At 23.9% G+C, this 20111-nt stretch overlaps 4 protein-coding genes across 5 annotated transcripts; 2 read left to right on the forward strand and 2 right to left on the reverse strand.

The window, feature by feature from the left end:
- The first annotated feature begins 787 nt into the window (after positions 1-787).
- Positions 788-4479, forward strand: LOC127286624 (histone deacetylase complex subunit SAP30 homolog). The gene is made up of 4 exons (XM_051313115.1): positions 788-1487; positions 2439-2574; positions 3038-3265; positions 3495-4479. The coding sequence occupies exons 1-4, from the start codon at positions 1453-1455 to the stop codon at positions 3621-3623; spliced, it is 528 nt and encodes a 175-aa protein (XP_051169072.1). The 5' UTR covers positions 788-1452; the 3' UTR covers positions 3624-4479.
- On the reverse strand, positions 4448-8778 carry LOC127286623 (exosome complex component RRP45). The gene is made up of 9 exons (XM_051313114.1): positions 8553-8778; positions 8066-8160; positions 7653-7875; positions 7092-7309; positions 6670-6897; positions 6068-6204; positions 5649-5764; positions 4959-5091; positions 4448-4651 (listed from the first exon to the last, which is right to left on the reverse strand). Exons 1-9 carry the CDS (start codon positions 8616-8618, stop codon positions 4590-4592), a joined length of 1278 nt encoding a protein of 425 aa, XP_051169071.1. The 5' UTR covers positions 8619-8778; the 3' UTR covers positions 4448-4589.
- A 69-nt stretch (positions 8779-8847) lies between these two features.
- LOC127286625 (mitochondrial import inner membrane translocase subunit Tim8) lies at positions 8848-10051 on the forward strand. The gene is made up of 2 exons (XM_051313116.1): positions 8848-9051; positions 9829-10051. The coding sequence occupies exons 1-2, from the start codon at positions 8935-8937 to the stop codon at positions 9991-9993; spliced, it is 282 nt and encodes a 93-aa protein (XP_051169073.1). The 5' UTR covers positions 8848-8934; the 3' UTR covers positions 9994-10051.
- Positions 10052-11397: 1346 nt separating this feature from the next.
- Positions 11398-14986, reverse strand: LOC127286626 (zinc finger C4H2 domain-containing protein). 2 transcript variants are annotated; one of them, XM_051313117.1, is made up of 5 exons: positions 14656-14986; positions 13561-13732; positions 13120-13301; positions 12604-12816; positions 11398-12022 (listed from the first exon to the last, which is right to left on the reverse strand). In XM_051313117.1, exons 1-5 carry the CDS (start codon positions 14709-14711, stop codon positions 11893-11895), a joined length of 753 nt encoding a protein of 250 aa, XP_051169074.1. In that variant the 5' UTR covers positions 14712-14986; the 3' UTR covers positions 11398-11892. The 2 variants fall into 2 exon arrangements, with proteins under 2 accessions (XP_051169074.1, XP_051169075.1); XM_051313118.1 differs by having other exon boundaries at positions 11406-12022; positions 12613-12816; positions 14656-14982.
- Positions 14987-20111: the final 5125 nt, after the last annotated feature.

Consider the following 20111-nt stretch of genomic DNA (forward strand, 5'->3'; position numbering starts at 1 on the left):
AAATGCACTCAGGGCCGTATTTTTTTTTTTTTTTGTTTTATTTATACGTTTCAAATATTTGTAACCAATTTTTTTTTATTAAAATAACTTCAAATTAAATTAAATAAATTTAACAATTTTTATACATTTTATAATATATAAAATAAATTTTAAATTGCAGAGAATTTTTATTTTTTGTAAATTTTAATCCTTTGAATTAATTTTCATATTATTATGTTATAATTTTCTAAAATACACTATTTTATGAAATTTAAAAATGATTAAACGTTTATTTAAGATAATTTTGATTTTAAATATTTTAATTTTATCGAATTTTTGGCTGAGTGGATACTATGTGCAGGGTTGAGTACGTTCAGTTGAATAGAACATCCGAAATGTAACGCTTTTATTAAGGTACGATCATACAATTTAAAACTGCAGTAGAACATCCCAAATATGACACTTTGCAAATAGAGTGTTTAAGAACCTTTGAAATGTGACAGTTTGTTGAGAAACATCGTAGTTGTCACATTACGGAGGTTCCACTCAATGTCTACACAAAACATATCTATCTTTTTCTATCTCATAGTTACCGTAACTTTTTTTTTTATTTTTAATCTCATTCATTGTAAATTGTTACGGACCAAAAAAAACCAAACGTAAATTAATAATATCGATAAAATTAAATAATTTATAAAAATAGTCCCTTTTTCATATTTTAAAAGTGACTACTTCACTGGCGCGCTTGCGCATTAATCGCAATATATGGGTAAGTTTAAACTCGTGTTATATTTTCATGTTGGCAACAGTGTCTCAGTCCAAAGCAAAGCCGGATTTTCTCCCGATATACGACGACGTGAGAAAACTTTTGTGTGACGCATATGTGCCGATTTTTCACAATCAACTTTCTCAACAAAAAATAAAATATTCTTAATATGAATTGAATTATCAATTTTTTTTTAACAAAAAGTTGATGAAACGAGGAATAATCTTTAAAAAAAAGAATTGACAAAATTCATGTGTTAAAACTATAAAGTTTCAAGTGCCGAAAACGATAATACATAGCGGACGAAAAAAATTATTTTTTTAGCTCCTCCTGTCATCGAAAAAGTGTTTCGCCTTGAAAAACAATATTAATTAGATTTTTATTTTGTAATTACAATTACGAATAAAGAAAATTTGAATTTTCAGTGAAAATTCATATTACATATTCAGTGAAAAAAAAAAAAAAAAAGTGGGAAAAATAATTTCACGTGAACAATCCAAATTTGTGTATGTGTGTAAGGTGTATTTGTGTGTGAGTTAAAAAAAAATCATGTGTGAAAAGTGTGACCTTCGTGAAAGAAAAAAATTTTTCCTTGAAAATTCATGAAATTCTAAACATTATTTTGAAGAGGATTGAAATAATTATTTGTTTTTTTTTTCAAATACTTTATAAGTGATATACAAGTGTTTATTTGTTCTTCGAAGAAAATGAACGGATTCAGTACCGGAGAAGAAGATTCCAGGTAATTTTCTGAAAATGCGTCATTTTTCCGGTATCCAAGGTGTTTCCTTATTTGTTTTTTTTTTTTCATTGTTTTTGTTGAAATTTTTTTAAGTTTTGTAAATATCAATTGTGAAAAATTTTAACAAATTTTTTTGAATCTTTTACATTGTTGCTTACTTCTTTTTTTTAATCAAATTTTGTTGTATTATTTTTTAAAAGATAAAATCAATTGTTTTGAAATGAAAGTCGGTTAATTTTTTTTTTTTCAAATTTTAGCAATTATTATAAATTAATTTCTTTAACCTTTATTGTAGTTTAGTTATTTTTTTTTTTAAATGACAAATACTAACAATTAATTAATTTAAAAAAATTTTTTAAATTTGTTTATTGTAATAAAACTTTTTACACAATTTTTAAGTTGAAATCTTATTCTAAAATATAATTAAAATATTATTTCATTTGAAATATATCTTTCGTTTTGTTAAAACGAATTATTATTATTATTATTATTATTACATTCAGTTAATTGAATTTTTATTTAATTAAAATTGTTTGATTTAACATATTTTTGAATGAATTGTTGAAAAAAAAGGAAAAATTGAAATTAATATTTTTTTAACATAAAAAGTTGAGTGTAAATTTTTTTATAATTTATAAATTAGAAAATTTAAAATAAAAAAAAGTGAAAAATATATATTTCAAATGAAACAATTTTTAATTTCAAATTCGAATTAAAAATTTTTGAAATGCAAAATTGTTGATATTCAAAATTTTCCCAAATCTGTAAATTATTCAAAACTTTCATTATTTATATGAAATTTTTTTACACATTTGATAATTTTTTTAAACAGTTCTTTAAATTGAAATTAATGAAAATAATATATTATACTTTAAAAAATATATTTTTCTAATTACTTGTTTTTAAAAACATTAAGAAAAATTTTTTTTTTTTTAATTTATGAATTTTCAGAGGAGCGGCGGATCAAATTTGTTGTTTGATTGACGAGGGCGAAAGATGTTCGCGACCAGCAGGAAATGCTTCATACAGCAAACGCATTCAAAAAACCGTCACTCAACGAAGATTGAAACTCAACATCGATCCAATGGTATTTTTTTTTTTTTTTTTTATTCAAATTCCGACAAAAATTAACTTAGTTTATCGAATTCGAAATTAAGATTTAAAAAAAAAACAACCTCTCAATATTAAATTGTTAAAAGTTAAAAAGAGAAGCGTTCAATTTACCAAAATTTAAAATTTTGATGGGAAAAAAGTTTTTAAGAATTTTCCATACAAATTTTTTTCCTTTTTTTTGAAATTTTTTAAAAAATTTCTTTTCATATTAAAATTATTTTTCCAACTATTAATTATTGAGAAAAATATAATTGAGGACTTTTTTTATTTTAAGAATAAATTTTGTTTAATTAAACAATTTTTTTTTCTCAATTAAAGAATATATTTTTTTTATTAATTTAGAAAAATTTCTAATTATTTAATTCACGGAATGTAGAAATAATTGTTAAATTAATGAGAAAATTAAAAAAAAAAGATTGTTTTCTTCTTTTTAACAGGCTCGTCATATTTACATTTGTGAATATCACAAATTAGTAATTCAAAATGCAAGGACGAAGCAACAACAGCAGAGAAGGCGGAAAGACTCGGAGGATGATTCCGGGGAAACAGACAACGATCAACCGGAAGTTAATCTTTTTCAACTGCAATTTGGAACTTTGAAGCGATATAAGCGACATTTCAAAATTCCAACGAAACCCGGAATCAATAAAAATCAACTTGCTGATGTAATTATTTGCATTTCACGGTTTTATTAAATTCAACATTTCATTATTTTTTTTTTTTGGAAAGAAAAAGAGAAAAATTAATTAAAAAATTTAATTAGTGAAAATTTTAAATTACTTTTCATAAATCATTGTTTCAAAATTTTTCAAATAACAAAATTTGAAAAAATTCAATAAACTAAATTTTTTATGTTTTTTATTTAATTTAATTAAATTAAAATTTATTTTACAGACTCTTATGAAGCACTTCAAAACAATTCCAATTGTTGAAAAAGAAGCGTTGAGTTTCTTCTTTTATGCTGTGAAGACAAATGCAAATAAACTCGATCAAAAAAATGGATTGAACAGTGATACAACGTAGCCGAAATTTCCATTTGTGAAATCAATTAATGTTAACACATAATTTTACTCCCGACAATTATACATATAGATATATATAGCTTTTGTTTGTCAATGAAATTATACAAGACGTCCTACGTAACAATCGTGCGACTACAATGAAAAAAAAAAAAAATTCCCCCTCCTAAAAATTAAAAAAAAAAAAAAAAACATCGAGAGAGATGAAAAAATAGACTGAAAAAAATTCGATCAAATGTAATTATTTAAGAATATACTCGCGAAATGTATTTAACTTCAATTTTCGTAAAATATTTCCTTATTAGAAATTTTCAAATTTTTTACAATTGCATAAAAAAAATTAACTTTTTTTCTATTTATTTTTTTTTTTAAAGTTCTTTTTCTATTTCTAAATATATTTTTCGATTTAAAAAAAAAAGTTCTTTTTAACTTTTTCTATTTAAATACAAGTTTTTTATATTCTTTTTTCATCATTTTTATTCTTGCGTAAAACAAATTTTTTTTCATTCAAATTTTAGTTGAAAAATTGTTTTTATTGGAGTTAAATACACAAAAAAAGGGTGAAATTTTCCTAAATAAAAATTTTAGGAAAAAGAAAAACTTTACGTTATTTGAAAGAAATGAAAAAAAAAAATTAAAACTCTATTTTTACATTCTCTTATGTTTGAGAATCTCGAATTGTATGATTGTGGAATGAGTGAATGAAAAAAGAAATTTGTTTTCTCAGTTACGTTAGTGACGTCCGTTTTTTTTTTTTTTTGTAAAAGAAATTTTTTTATTTGTAAAATAATAATATTATAACTTACTTAGAAGCAAAAACAAAAAAAATATATATAAATAGATATATTTGTAGAAATTTATCTATTTTATGTCCTTATTTTTTTTTCGCATTGTAAAAAAGAAAAAACAATTACAAAATTTTTTTCTTTTTACTGAAAAATATTTTACCTATTTTTTTTTTTTGCACATTTTATTCGAGGTCCTTGGTAGAAATTGTTGCTGTCATTTCTTCCTCGCTGTCACCACTTAATTCTAAAAACAAAAAATTAATTTTTGTAAATCGTCTCAAAATAATACAAGTATTAAAAAAATTTCCATAATTTAATTTTTTATAATTTTTTCTTTAATACCTAATTTGAAATTAATTTAAAAATAAAAGACTTGAATTTTTTTAGAATAATTTATTTAAAGTATTTTTTTTATATTTATTGCAATTTTTAATTTAGTTTTTTTTAACTATTATTATTATTATTAAAAAAAACTGTTAAAATTGTAAATCATTTAAAAAATGATGTTAATTTTAATTTCGGATAAAAAATAAACAAAACTCAATAATTACCAATGTCGTCGAGAACTCTTTTTCTTGTTTTTGTTACTTGAACTATTTCAACGTCCTTTATACCCGGATCATCATCATCATCAGAATCAGAACTATGCCAAGTGTTGAATCCTCCCATGCCAATCATTTTACTCTACGAAAATTTAAAGAAAAAAAATTATGATAAACTTTTTTATTTTATTTTAAAAAAATAAATAAATAACACTTTTGCGAGTCTATATTTATAGTTTACTGAAAAAATTTTATTTGTTGTAAATTATAAAAATATTGTAATATTTTGTTATTGAATAAAAAATAAAAAATAAATAGTTTGATGAATTATTGAAAGAAAAAGAAAAATTATTTTAATATTTTTCCCATAAATTACAAATAAATAAATAATTTGTTCTATTGTTATTAAAAAATTTTAAAAAGGCAAATTTTTAAAATCCAAATTACCGTTCTCCACTTTTTACTATTGTTAATTTCATTCAAAAGAATAAAATTTACATCTTAATGTAATTATTCTTATTGAATCAATTATATATTTATTTATTCAAGTATATAAGGGCAATTATGATAATTTTTCAATTATTTTAACCCTTTTTTTTGCAAAGAAAGAAAAATAATTTTTTCCGTATAGAATAATTAATTATAAACATGCAAATTTTGTTAGAAATAAATAAAAAATAACATTTTTTTTTAACGAACCTTGTCCTCGAACAAATCGGCAGATCCTTCTCCTGTTTTTACAATTACTGCCTCACTATCCAAATCCATTTTTACATCGTCACTTTCCTCATCCTCATCCATACTTTCGTCTAAAACTATTTTTCCGCCGGAAAAATTAAATAAAATTGTTTTATGCATTTAAAGAAAAAAAAAATTAATAAAATAATAAAGAACAAAAATTAAAATTGTTTAAAAACTAAAAATTGAGTTAATTTGAAGTAGAAACTTAAAATTAGATTACAAATTGGAGGGCAATAAAAATTGAATGCATTTAACAAAATTTGAAAGCGTTAAAAATAAATGTATAAAAAATAAATTTATTTCTATCAATTTTTTTTTTTTTTTTGTCAAATTTCTAAAATAATTGAAAAAAGTAAAATGATAAAAATGAAACATACCTGGACGTTTGGGCATAATGCCGGTATGCCATGCGGATAATTGAATAATTATTTTCTCAGCCTTCAATGCCGTGACTTTGTCTTCTGTAATACAATCTTTGAATGTAGGACCGCCTTCAATTTTCAATTTTCCGTACCTTTTGAGAAAAAAAAAAAAATTAAATTTGAAAAAATGAAGAAATTTAGACCAAAATTTTTAATATAAGCGGAAAAATTAAATTTTTAAGAATTTCTTTATTAAAACAAAAAGTTAAATTATTTATTTATTTCAAAATTCAGTATTTCTAAAATTTTTTAAGTAATGTTATAATTTAAAAAAATGGATTATTTTATATTACCTTATACATAAAGTAAATAAATAATTATAATTACTATTTATTTAAAAAAATTAATATTATAATTATATAATTAATTATTGGACTTAATACAATATATTATTGTAAATTTTATAAATAAATAAATAAATATTAATATTAAAATATTGAAATATTATTTTATTAATATTAATATATTATATATATGTTAAATAAAATTTTAGTTTTGTATTTCAATTAATAAATTTTATCTATATCAATGTTAAATAAAAAAAATATATATTTCACCTTGATTTGATATCCCTTTGAACAACATCTTTAATTAAATTCGTAAGTTGACTCGCGTAATAAGCAGCAAAATCCGAAACAGAAGGAATTACATCAACGGCTAATGTTGTTTCGGTTAAATAATCAAAATGTAAACAACAAACTTCTCTATATGAATTAATGCCCATTGTTAATTGTGCAACTCCAACTCTTTCCTCCAAATATGTTGGATCAATTACCGTATAACCGCTAAAAAAAAAAAAGAAATAAAATTAATTCTTTCTGTTTATATATTTATTTTTCATTCAAATTTCATTTCGAAATTTTGTTTATTTTTTTTTTCTTGTTGAACAAAAAATTTTTTTCCGTTCAGATAAATTTTTTTCAAAAATAGTAGTAAATATAATAATATAAATTTGGGGAAAAAATTGAACGATTCTCACTTTTCGAATACAATGAAAGAAACACAAACTGGATAGTGATAAATAGTCAATGGCAATGGATCTCTTTCTGAAAATGAATGAATCGTCACTTCTTCACCGTCGCAAGTAACATCGGGTCGATGAAAATGTGAAAGTGCTGTAATTGCTGCTATTGATGCGCAATCAATTAAATTTCCATCGTGATTTATAATATTTATATCAACTCTTATGTCCCAAACCTAAAAAAAGAGAAATAAATAAAAATTACCAATTTTCCAATGGCAAAATTGATTTTTTTGCTTTTAAATTCCATTAGCAAAAAATATCAATTTTCAAATTTATTTTTTTAACTAAAAAAATATAAACATTTTAATTAATTTAAATTGTTTTTTGTAATACTAAATTAATTTTTTATCATTAAATTATATTTTCTAATAATTAATTTACAAACATAATAAATTTAAAGGGAATTAAATAAATTTAAATGCAAGTAATTCATTAAATTAATTTAATTAAATTTAAATGCAATTAATTAATTAATTTAATTTAAATAAAAAACAATAATAATTTGATATAATTTACCTTTTTCTCGGCAACAATGCAAAGTGATTCCAAGTCGACGCATTTTGAGTCCTTAATACATTTTTCAATTTGTCTATTTATTAACGCTACATTTTCGGATTGTTTCGATGTTTCCGATTGTAGAGTAACAAATGAACTTAAATTAACATAAATATGTAAAGTGCCTTCGTTTGGTCGCGATCCCAATGGCGCTTGAATATCGCATGAAACTTGAGCAAAAGCCCTAGAAAATTATTTCATTTTTTTTTTTTTTTGAAAATTATTCCTCTCATTTTATTCAAATTTATAATACAATACCCGATATTATTGTAAATTATTATAAATTATTATAATTATAATTAATTAATTCTGATAAATATTATAATAAATAAAAAAAATTTCACTCTAATCCTTTTTACGCTTTTATAACTTACTTGGTTCGTCCTAAAGTTACAAAACAACTTCCCCAGTTTGAACCGAAATAAATTTTCACTGGTCGAGCTTCAAGAAATTGTCTCCCATCTAAACGCTGCAAATGAGAAAACAAAAATCCCAAATTCAAATAAGAAAATTCTTATAACAAAAGAAAAAAACAAAATTATATTTTTTTTTTGAAAGAAGCATATAAAGAGCAAATTTTTAATACTAAAAACAATAATAACTATATTATTTTTCATATATAGTTAAAAGATAGATAATATAATTATAATAATAATAATATTTATTTACAAAAATTTAGTTTTTGTAATTTCCATATTAATTAATTAATTTTCAATATTTTCTTTGGCAAAAAAAAAATGTCCCTTTCGTATTTAAATTATAATAATTTTTGTAAGTAATAAAAATATAAAAAAAGTGACAAAATTTATCATAGAGACAAAGTAAAAAAATCAAAAAATTCATAATAAAACTTATAAATACCGTATCAAAGGAAATTGCTTTGTTGACAAAATTCCGTTCACAATGAGATAAAACTGTTTCCTTCATATTTTGTTCCCCTTTCTATTTTAATCGTATAAAAAAAATATAATAAAAAACACAAAACTTTTATTATTTCACTCAAAACACTAGCATTGATTTTTTATGATTAATTTTTTTATTTTACAATTCAAAAAATAAACGCGATCTTAATTATATATGATATTTATCATTTATTTACAATTTTTTAGGTTAGGTTTGACAAACACGTGCGCGTTAAAAGCTTCACGCATGCGCATTACTTGCTACCAAAAGCGGCATTCATTTTCTTGGAATTATCCTTCAAATCGCGTGTTAAAACTTTGAAAAAAAAAATAAAATAAAAATGTCAGATTCCTTTTCAAGTACCAGTTTTGACAATAATGATAAACAAAAAGGCATTGAAAGCGAACTTCAAGATTTATTAGAAACGGAAAAAACTCAAATGGAATTTAACTCGAAGGTAAAATTTCATCACTTTATTGACAAATTTTGAGGTTAGAAATATATACGAAGTCTTTATAAATAATTATTATAATATAAAATTGTTTTAAAATTTACTAAAATTTGATGGAAAAAAATACAATTTATAGTGAAATATTTTTCATTTTGGAATATTTTTGTGGTAAATATTTTATGTTAAAAATAATTATAACATTAAAGTAAATTTGTTAATATTTTTTTGTCAATTTTTGAAGAATAATTTTCTTTGCCTAACTCTTTTTTTTTTTATAGTTTCGGCGATTTTATGTTTTATTTTATTTATTTAATTGTGATATTGAAAATAAAATCGTTTTAATTAGTCGCTTCGAATTGTACAACTTTTTCGAAATATTCTAACAAAATACGACTTTTATGATTTTTGAATTCAAGTAGTATATTTTTATTTAAAATCGACTAAAATTTATTTTTTATTATAACAATTATTTAAAAATCGATTCCTATAAAGTATCTTACTGTTTTCTTTTTTTAATCAAGTAATTTGTTATAAAACAGGATTTTATCATAAAAATTATATAATTAACATCCATTAGAACAAAAAAGAAATAAATTCCTCGAGTTTTAAGTTAAGACTTATTTTTGAAAATTCAAATCATAAAAATTTGCTCTAACTCAAATTTTTCTTTATTTAATTGAACTTAAAAATTTTTCAAGCATTTTAAAAAAAATTAATAATTTGTTTAAATTTATATGTAATTATTTTAAAAAAAAAATTGTATTTTTTTTTATTCAATTACAGTTGCACGAGTTTAACAGTATATGTTGGGACGTATGCGTTGATCGACCATCCCCGAAATTGGAGAGTAAAACAGAGAAATGTTTAAAAAATTGTGTCGATAGATTTATAGATACATCTCTTTTTATCACAACTAGATATGCTCAAATGTTACAGAAAAGTTTGTAATTTTTTTATTGTGTTTTTTTTTTAAATAAGTTGAAATAAATAAGTGTAGGTAATATAAGGTGTATTTTCAATATTTTACACCAATTATTTTTTTTTTACTTCCCATAAAAGGTGTAAAATTTTATTTTACATTTATTTTATCATTATAAAATGCGACTTTTTCGACTTTCTTTATATTTTTTTTTTTTTGCAAAATTTTTAAACAAAATACGTTTTTTTTAAAGTATACAATGCAGATTTTCTTTATTTCAATTATTTAACAAATTTTTCAAATAAAATTCTTCATTAAATTAATTATTTTTAATAACTTTAATGAAATTCTTCACAAATTCAATTATCTTAAAATATTTTTCAATTAAAATTATTTACGAAATTTAATAATTGTTTATAATTTAAAAAATAAAATTACCAAAAAATTTTAATTCAAAATCACTTGAAATTTAATTAACTTGTAAAAATTTCAATTATTTTTAATCATTTTTATAATATTCTTCGAAAATTCAATTATCTGAAAACATTTTTCAAATTAAAAATACTTTTGGAATTTAATTATTTGTAAAAAATTTTATCTAAAATTATTTTATAAATTATTTTTAGTTCTGTAAAATTTAATTATTGTCTGAAAATTAACGAAATCTTCAATTCAATTATTTCTAAAAATTTCAACTTTAACTCTTCCAAAATTATTATTATTTTCAAAAAAATATTTATTTAAAAATCTGTAAAACTTTATTAAGTAATGCCTGAAATTTTGTTGACCATCAAAACTAAAAACTATGACAAAATTTTAAATTCGAATAAATTGCTTATATCAGAATTAAAAAAATTATAAAAATGGAACTTTAAGAATTTTTTTTTAAGAAATTTGTCCTACTTATATAAAATTTTAAAAATCTGTCTTACAATTAGTTCGATTCTGTAATATTCAAAATAAATTTTCTTGATAATATTTATTATATAGAATTATTTTCATAACAGAATTAATAAAATGAATTTAATATCTAATAACATTAGTTATTTAAAGTAAAATATTTATTAACCAATTAAATTTTGTTAAAATAAAAAAATCGAATTTTTTGTAATATAAATCGACTAAAACGACTTTTTTTGTGCCTTAAAGTCAATCAGAGGCCGGGAAATTATTAGATAATATTACTTACCTGAAACAATTTATTTTGTACATAAAAACAATGTAATTGTTATTTTATTTTATGATAATTAAATTTGAAAATTATCATTAATTAATAAAATCGTTTACTACAACTTAAATTATTATTTCTAAAAAATAATACCAAAATTTAAATAATTTACACAAGAAAATTTTTTTTTCATTTTATTTATTGTTCAATTATAAATAAAACACATTTTAATTTTAATATTCTATTCGCGGAAAAAGTAACACAAAAAAAAGTCGGTTAAAATTTTTTTCAGACAAAACTAAAGCAGTACAAAAAAACACATTTTTTTCTTTTAATTTACTAATTATATAAATTCTAATCTTAAATAATAACAATTCAAGAATTAATAACTATTATAACTATATATATATATATAGTTAAATCATCATTGAAATTTTTAATGTAAGTATAACTTAAAAATTACTTATTTTTAATTATTATCTAAAATACCAAGTAATATGGAAGATTTTAAAAATCTTAATTACAATAAGAAAGTAATTTATGTTTATGGCGATTAAAATACGATTAGTAATTAAAACAGTCTTGGAAGATTTTTTCTCTTTTTCTAAATTCTATATATAAATTTTTTTTTTTGTAATGAATTGGAATTTTTTATAATATTCTATAAATACCGTTTACATTGTGTATTGCATTTTAAATTGAATTTAAAAAAAAACCGGGATATCGAACACATAGTTTTCAATTATTTTTTTTTCTGGGTTTAGTCTTTCTTCTTTGGCTTTTTGGGATTTCGTGAGCGTGATTTTGCTTTACAAAGAGGACAAATTGGCGCATTTCTGTGAATTTGCTGATGACAGGAGAGACACGATTTCATTGGCGGTGGTTGTTGCCTGAAAATTAAATATTTTTTTTTTTTTTGAAAATTTAAGCTCTATTATTCTTTTTTTTGACATGTAAAAAGCGGTTTGATTCTTTTTTTTTGGCTTTGTTTAATAATTATTACTACTTAAAAATAATAAAAAAAATTGGGAAAATTTAGAAACAAAATTTAATGCCAAAAATTTTAGGAGAATGAAAGAAAATTTTGAAAATTTACTTTTGCAGATACTCGAAATTTTTGAGTAATAAATTCTCAGGATTAAAAAAATTTAAAAAAAAAACATAAATAAATTTTTAATATTCAAAACTATTTTTTTTTTGCATTTGCAAACCACTGTACAACTTTTTCCAATTTTTTTTTTTTCAATAATATAGTTTTCGATTTCTTTTAATGTTCAATTTTTTTTTTTTTACAAAATTTTTTATTTATTTTCAGTTTTTTTTTGTTTGAAGGAGAAAACAGTTTACCGAATGGATATAATTGTCTAAAAAAAAAAATTTTTCAGCTATATTGATAATTCGTGAAAAAAAAAATGAATAAATATTAAATAATGGAATTAAAAAATGTTTGCAGAGAAAAATTGAGTTATACCAGGAATACCTGAATGTGGGCCCTGGAGGTGGACAAGGAGCAGGAGGTAGTGGCCTCTGTTCAATTTTACTTGATCCTTGAAGTGGCTGCGGAGCAAGAAATGTATTTCCACCAGGATGACCCGGATGTCCATGAATATTCACGGAAGACATAATTTCCTCATTGCGAATGTCCATTCGCCATTCAGATTTTTGTACGGGACGATCGAAATAACTACAAGGGGGACAAAAAATCATTTTTCAAACATTATTTATCACTCACTTGTATTTTTAATATACCAAGTGATAAAAAATTTTTCTTCTTAAATTAATTTTAATAATTCAACAATTTTTTTTTAAAATCAAATTATTAATTTTTGTTTAAAAAAATATATTTACATTACTTTTTTTTTCCTTAAATAACAAAAAATGTTTTTTTGTGTAAAATATGCAAAAGATTAAAAAAAAAACAATTTTTTATTTTCTTTCGAACAAAATTTGTTGTAATTAAAAAAAAAAAAATTGTAAATTGACTTACTCGGAAGAAATAAGATCGGATTCAACTTCGCATAATTCCGGCAATCTCTCAAGACCTAAATAATCTCTTCTCATACGATCAATATCGTGTTTCAAAGGTTGATAATCGTTTATGTGAATCATTTTTGCCGTTTCTCTTGATCTGTTTCGCGATTCTTCGGCTTGTTTTATCACAGTTTCCATCTTAAATATATATTAAATTTTTTTATTATTATAATAAATATTTTATTTTATTATAATATATATTTTTTTTATTATTATAATATAATAATTTTTTTCTATTTAATAAATAAAATAAAAAAAATTAAATTAATTTTAAAATTATTTTCCTTCATTAGAAAAAGAGAAAATATTTTAAAAATAATAATAATATTACAATATTTTGGTGAAGAGAAATTTTTTTTTTTTTTTTTTTTTAATTAAAAATGAAAAATAGAAATACCGTGTTTATATCAGCGTGAATTTGTCGAAGTTCTTCGACATGTGCCATTTTTTCTTGCATCAATAAATTCATTTCTTGTTTATATTCAAATAAACATTTGTCCTCTTGTTCTGTTTGTTCAACTTCCTGAACAATTCTTTGCTTTACTTTTTCTAATTGAACAGTTTTTGATCTGAACAATGAAATATTTATTATTGTAAACTAATAATAATTTTAATTAATTAATTTTCATTTAATTTTGCCAAGTAATAATTTTTTTGTTATTGTAATTTTTTAATTTTTTAATTAACTTTTTTTTAGGTGGTATAAATTTTCTTCTTAACAATATTTAGTATTTAAAATTATTATAAATATAATTTAAAAAATTAAAAACAAATTAATTAAATTATATTTAAATTAATTAAATTTGTTAATAATTTTTCAAATAAAACACGAAATTCTGAAAAAATTAAAATTTATTAAACTTCTTTGTCTACAAATTTTATCATTTCTCATTGCTAAATTTTTTAATACTCTTTTTTAGTGATTCTAAACAATCAATCGTTTAGATTTTAAAGAATTTTCATTATCTCAAATAAAATTTCTAAAATGTTCAAAAATATTCATTTTTATAACTTTATTTATTATTAATTGTTATTATTTATAATAATAATAATAATAATAATAATAATAACAACAACGTTAAAATAATAAAAATAATTAAAGGTACGTAACAAAGAAAAATTTTAAAATTACCGCCCTACAAAAGCGACATCTGTAAATTGACATTTTTATTTCAAGAAATTTCACGCCCCTCTTTGTCTATTGTTTTCTATACATATATATATATATATAGGTATATGGAAAAATCATTAAATATCAACAATGTTTTTGTCAATATTATCATATTTTATTAACGAATTTTTTATTTCTAAATTACATGTTAATTTTTCACTAATATACATTAACATGAAATCAAAAAAGCATATCTTGAAATTTTACTTCAATTTATATTTTCAATAAATTACATATATAAAAAAAAATAATTTTTAAAAAAGCTATAAATTTAAATAATAAAATTTTTTTAATTGAAAAAAAAAAATTATTTTCACTTACCTTATGTCTTTTAAAGCTTCTAGCTTTGCAAAAAGAACTGTCGCTTCCGTTGTCATTGTTGAGGTTATGGTCAATAAATTTTGACAAGTGATGACTCCAAAAAAGAGTTACAAAAAAAATTCGATTATTTCGAATATTTTATTATTCGTCGTTTAAACATTAAATTCACCGTATTTCACTTTTAATTATTGTTATTTGTTTAATTTGACTTATGAGAAAGTCAAAAGCAAATTGAATTTGACAATATTTTTCGAAAAAAGAAAGGAAGCGTCTATAGTCGTGATACATGAAAAAAAAGGTGTTTTATGAGCATGTGTTAATGTGTGAGTTTTATATGATAATTACTATACGCACGTTCGTGAGTGTTCACATGTGAGTATACAGTGATTGGTTGATACAGCAGTATGTTCAATGCTGATTGGATGTTTTCTAAGGGGTGGTTTCTGATTTTGTATTTGACATTTGTAAATAAGGGTGACTTTTCATGGGGCAAAAATCATGACGAAGAATAAAATAGAAAAAGAGAGGTATATTTAGGTTCTTCTTTCTGTCTCATGACTGCAGAATTTGGTTTGTTTCAATAATTTAAGGCTGTGTTCACCAGGGTTGGGTAGGTAACATACTTCTAGTAGCCCTTGATCATGGTGACAACTATAAAGGCGCTCTCACATCTTTTTGGCTGCCTGTAAATTATCATGTCAACGCATAAGAGTGAGTGCGAAAATTTGAATATTCAAATTTTCTGTCTCACTCACACTCGTGCGTTGACATGGTAACCTGCAGCCAAAAAAATATGAGTGCACCATAAGAGTGAAATCAAAACTGTGACGCGTTGCAAAGGGACATTAGAAGCAAACGAATTATTTATAGGTTATGTTTACAAGTTTTACCTTGATTAAAAATTTCTTATACAAATCAATTTTTCTTGATTATATTCATATAATGAAACTTAATAACAAACATAATTGATTTGTATTAAGAGTTAATCATCTTTGTGTATTTTTACTTCAAAATATAACCTATAATTTTTTACTTCCATTCTAATTTGCATTGTATATTCTGAATTCACCTTAAACCATGAGTGAGAAAAGTGCCACATTTCAGAGGTTCAACTCCAGTCTGAGAATGTGAGTCAAGCTTAATTTCATTTATTTTTGTATTATTATTATTATTTATTTCATACATATTAAAGAAGTCGCGCAATAGAACTTTTCGAATATTGTAATCTTCTATAAAACAAAAAATATTTTAAAAAAACATAGAATATACTTTTTTCTATGAAAAAAAATGTTTCTATTGCGCTGCTAATATTTTTGAAATATTAGCAAAAAAAAGATACTGGCCCATGGGGGGATCGAACCCGCGACCTTCGCGTTATTAGCACGACGCTCTAACTTTTTTTTTTTTTTTATTAAATAATTTATTTATTTTTTCTCAATAAACCATGTTTACAATTTGAAGGCACAAACAAATTACAAAAAAGACCTTAACTCTATGATGTAAATATATTGGTAATTGTAAGAAAAACGTGTCTTATCTCGTACCAAGTTCTTTCGCTGACATTTTATTTTGTCTTGGTTTTATAACAATATCGTTTGATTAATGCACAATGCAGAAATTTATGTGAAAGTTTAAATCCTTAAAGAGAAATGCAGATTACAAAAACTCTTGTGGAGACGTTTTATATGAAACGAAGTAAAATTAGAGAGTTAGAAGGAAAGATGTATGTACAAAAGAAAAAAAGAAAATATGAAAATTAAATATTAATCCAATTTGTAGTCTCTAAGAAAGTCAACCTTTAAATATCACACACTATATTTTATAATCACACACTATATTTTATAATGGCACTTATTTTCACTATTAGTTACAATTATTGAATTGATGGATGAAAGATTTCTAGATAGTCATTGTCCTGATCCGATTTTTTTCTTTTAGCACGTTTCCTGATTTCATCAAGATGCATACTGTCTCGTGGGATCCACCAGTATTTTTTGTTATTTATTCTGTCCTTGTTACAGAAGTCTTGTAATGAGATTGTGGTGTTGTAGACATTATGTTGTTTCTTCATATCCTCGTAAGTGGACGGTAAGCTTTTGGAGTTCCTATGTCTTGATATATGATATATAATAGGAATATTGTTTTCGTCTTGTATCATTCCTTGGTGATCTAGTTGGAGAAAGCATTGTATTGGAATATAGCCACTCTGTAGGTATTGAGTATAGTTGATTGGTATAGCTGATAGATTGTCAATAAATTTGTTATCAGTTGTGATAACGTTGCTGAAGAAAGTTCGGTTGAGTTTGATTATGAAGTTGTCTATCCTTGGTATTTTTGCTTTATTGTATAATTCGAAGTTACTGTGGTATTTCATGAATTCGCTGTGTTTAGAGCGATTCATATTAAGGCAGATTCTGAGGCATCTTCTTTCGAAAGCTCTAAAGAGTTCCAATATCGAGGCGCTTGAGTTCCACCAAATTGGAGCTGCGTAGGTCATTATCGGTCTTATGAGCAGAAGGTAGCATATGATTTTTGCCCTTGCAGATAGGTGTTTTTGGAAGAAGATATTGCTATATTTTTTAAAAAGCGAAATTGCTTTGTTCAGTTGTGTGGTGAGGTGAGTGCTCGCAGTCTTGTTAAATGGTCCAAGTGGACACCAAGGTATTTGACTGTATTTTTATGTTGTATTGCAGAAGCGATTCCTGTATCGGGATTAGTTGCGGTGATCGAGAATTGTTTGATTTTTTTTTTTCCAGTTTCTGAAAAGATTCGAGTTGTCTGGCGAAATAGTATTGTTTCGCATTTGTTTGGATTGATCCTTAAATTCCATATTTTATAATAGTCATTAATGTTATTTGTTAAAGATTGGAGTGTGTTCTGTACTACTTTGATGCTCTTGCCTCCAACGTATATAATTTTATCGTCAGCATACGTGATTGAATATGTGTTGTTATTGCTATTGAGGGAGTAAATGCTGTGAGAATCGCTTGTAAAAATGTTAAATAAGACTGGTGAATTCACTGTTCCCTGTTGAAGTCCTTCGGCTATTTTGTAGATGTGTTGTGATGTGGCTTGACCGTTGCATGTAACAAATTGTTTGTTGTGTATCATATCAAGGATAATGTAAATAAGGTGAATAGGGAAGTTCTTTTTTATTAATTTAAAAATCAATCCGTTGAGCCATACTGAGTCAAAAGCCTTTTCCAGATCAATGAGGACTGCTCCGACCATTTCTTTCTTGTTGAGATGAAAGAAGACATCATTAATTAATTTACTGCAAGCATGTATAGTTGAGTGTTTTTGACGAAAGCCGAATTGGTTGTGTGGGATAACATTATGTTGTTTGCAGAAGTAATTGATGGCATTGTTTATTATGCATTCGAAAACTTTACTTATGCTTGGAGTTAGACTGATGGGCCGATAACCTGCTGGTTCTTTTAAGTCTTTATCTTTTTTGGGTATAGGTATGACTTTGGCGGTTTTCCAAAGTTTAGGAAAATAATAATGATTTAGTGCATTGTTAAATATTATAGCATATTGCACAATTAACATATTAGGTATATATTTAAGAGCTATTGGAGGAATGTTATCTAAACCAAAAGAAGTTTTCCTGGGTAATTTTTTAAAGATTTTGGCAAGCTTTTCGGGTGACGTAAAATAGTTATTTTTTAGTTCTTCTATTGTAGGCTCAGCGGCAGGGTTGTCATCTGTGAAGTTTACGAGTGTCAGATTATTATTTCTCGTAAGGTTAAATTCGATGTTGATTTTGTTGGCTGCTTCGTCGACAAGTTCTTTTAATCTGGTGTTATTGTTTAGATATCTTGGTGAGTTTATTGCTTCGTAGTGCGCTCCGATTATGTTTAATTTATTTTGCAGGTCTGTAATGATTATTTTATTATGAGGTGTATTGATATCCGGTGAATCAATATTTGCTTTCTGCAGAAGTGTTGAATTCGAGTCTATGTGAAGATCTTCTATTGTTATGGGAGAACGTTTCCTGAAGATTTTGTTGATATTTGGGAAAAATTCACTAGAGTTATGGATGTTTATTGATTTTATAAGATTTTCCCATTTTGTAGTGGTTGCTTTGAAGTATTCATATTTTAATTTGTAGTTTAATCCTTTAATGTTGTTTTTGATATCATTTATTTCTGTAATATTTAAGGAATTTTTTCTTTTTTGCAGCTTATGCATTTTAGTGAGTAAATAAGATTTTTCTTTATGGAGATTAACAATTTTATGATTGAGGTATCTTGTCATATTGTCCACTGGTTTCCTGAGAGGTACGGTTTTCTCGAGGGCATTTCTAATAATATTGTCGAGTTTTAATATGTGGTTATCTATTTCTGGTATGGAGAGATTTCTGTTCTGTGGTATTTGATTTTTCAGTTGTTTTGAGATTATGTTTTGAAATTTATTCCAGTCGGTGCATCTATATAGTTTAATATTATTTTCTGTAGATTGTGGTAATGGTTCCGTAAGTTTTGTTTCTAACACTATTGCTTTGTGATCACTGTCATAGTGTAGTGTATTCATTTTTGAGTTGATGAGGTTTTCAAAGTGGATTCTGTTGTCTGCAAGGCAGATGTCTAGGTACGAGGAAGTTCCATAAGTTGGTGTAATAGGTGATATTAATTTGGTTTTGTAGGTGATTCCTTCAGTGTTTAGCCATGAGTAAAGATAGAGGCCTCTTTGGTTATGTTTCGCATCGCCCCAATTTGGATTCCGTGCGTTGAGGTCCCCAGCGATTATAAAATAGTTTTCTGGAGATGAGAGTTTAAGTTTGTCATAGAGATCATTTAATTCGGTGATAAATTCCACATGGTGGCTATTGGTTCCGTATGCACTTATTACAAAAAGGTTGTCGCCTTTCCTGTTTATTTTGATGATGGTGTATTGTAGGAGATTGTTATTTCGAGATGATGCTGTGAAAACTGTCTCGAATTGAATATTTCTTTTTATCAGTATTGCAGTTCCTCCTCCTTTATTTGACAATCTGTCAGATCTTATTGTATTGTAATGTTTGAACTCTATTGTATGGTGTGGTTTTAATTTGGTTTCACAAATAAGTAGAATGTCTGGGTTATTATCATTGATAAATTTGAGTAATTCATTGCGTCTTTGCAATGTGACAATAGAATTTACATTTATGGAAATTATTTTCAGTGTGTGGTTGTTTAACTCCATTGTATGTCAATTTCGCGGGAGAGAGTGTTTATATTATCTGCGTTGGTTCGAATTTGATCCTTGATTTCTTGCATTTGAGTTTGAATGTTTTGTAAAATATCTTGTTGGAATTGATTGAGAATTTGGTAAAGTTGTGACAAATTTATTGTTGTCAAGTTACTTTCTTGATCTTTATGTGCGTTAGTGATATTAGGTTGTTCACGATTGGTATTATTTAATGGTGCTGGATTGTTCCTTATAGAGTTTGGTTGCATGGCTTGAGCATAAGA

The sequence above is a fragment of the Leptopilina boulardi genome, unplaced genomic scaffold (assembly GCF_019393585.1).
Source record: "Leptopilina boulardi isolate dan_hultmark-lab unplaced genomic scaffold, ZJU_Lbou_2.1 LbouV2_362, whole genome shotgun sequence".
In the NCBI taxonomy this organism is placed as follows: Eukaryota; Metazoa; Arthropoda; class Insecta; order Hymenoptera; family Figitidae; genus Leptopilina; species Leptopilina boulardi.

What these genes read in the sequence shown, in the direction of transcription:
- LOC127286625 (XM_051313116.1), top strand. Translation starts at nt 8,935, where the DNA reads ATGTCAGATTCCTTTTCAAGTACCAGTTTTGACAATAATGATAAACAA. An exon ending in AAATGGAATTTAACTCGAAG is followed by an intron (nt 9,052 to 9,828) that starts GTAAAATTTCAT and finishes ATTCAATTACAG; the next exon opens with TTGCACGAGTTTAACAGTAT.
- LOC127286624 (XM_051313115.1), top strand. Translation starts at nt 1,453, where the DNA reads ATGAACGGATTCAGTACCGGAGAAGAAGATTCCAG. An exon ending in ACCGGAGAAGAAGATTCCAG is followed by an intron (nt 1,488 to 2,438) that starts GTAATTTTCTGA and finishes ATGAATTTTCAG; the next exon opens with AGGAGCGGCGGATCAAATTT. An exon ending in AACTCAACATCGATCCAATG is followed by an intron (nt 2,575 to 3,037) that starts GTATTTTTTTTT and finishes TCTTTTTAACAG; the next exon opens with GCTCGTCATATTTACATTTG.
- LOC127286623 (XM_051313114.1), bottom strand. Translation starts at nt 8,618, where the DNA reads ATGAAGGAAACAGTTTTATCTCATTGTGAACGGAATTTTGTCAACAAA. An exon ending in AAGCAATTTCCTTTGATACG is followed by an intron (nt 8,161 to 8,552) that starts GTATTTATAAGT and finishes TCTCATTTGCAG; the next exon opens with CGTTTAGATGGGAGACAATT. An exon ending in TCTTTCATTGTATTCGAAAA is followed by an intron (nt 6,898 to 7,091) that starts GTGAGAATCGTT and finishes TTTTTTTTTTAG; the next exon opens with CGGTTATACGGTAATTGATC.
- LOC127286626 (XM_051313117.1), bottom strand. Translation starts at nt 14,711, where the DNA reads ATGACAACGGAAGCGACAGTTCTTTTTGCAAAGCTAGAAGCTTTAAAA. An exon ending in GAAGCTTTAAAAGACATAAG is followed by an intron (nt 13,733 to 14,655) that starts GTAAGTGAAAAT and finishes TTCATTGTTCAG; the next exon opens with ATCAAAAACTGTTCAATTAG. An exon ending in TTCACGCTGATATAAACACG is followed by an intron (nt 13,302 to 13,560) that starts GTATTTCTATTT and finishes TATATATTTAAG; the next exon opens with ATGGAAACTGTGATAAAACA.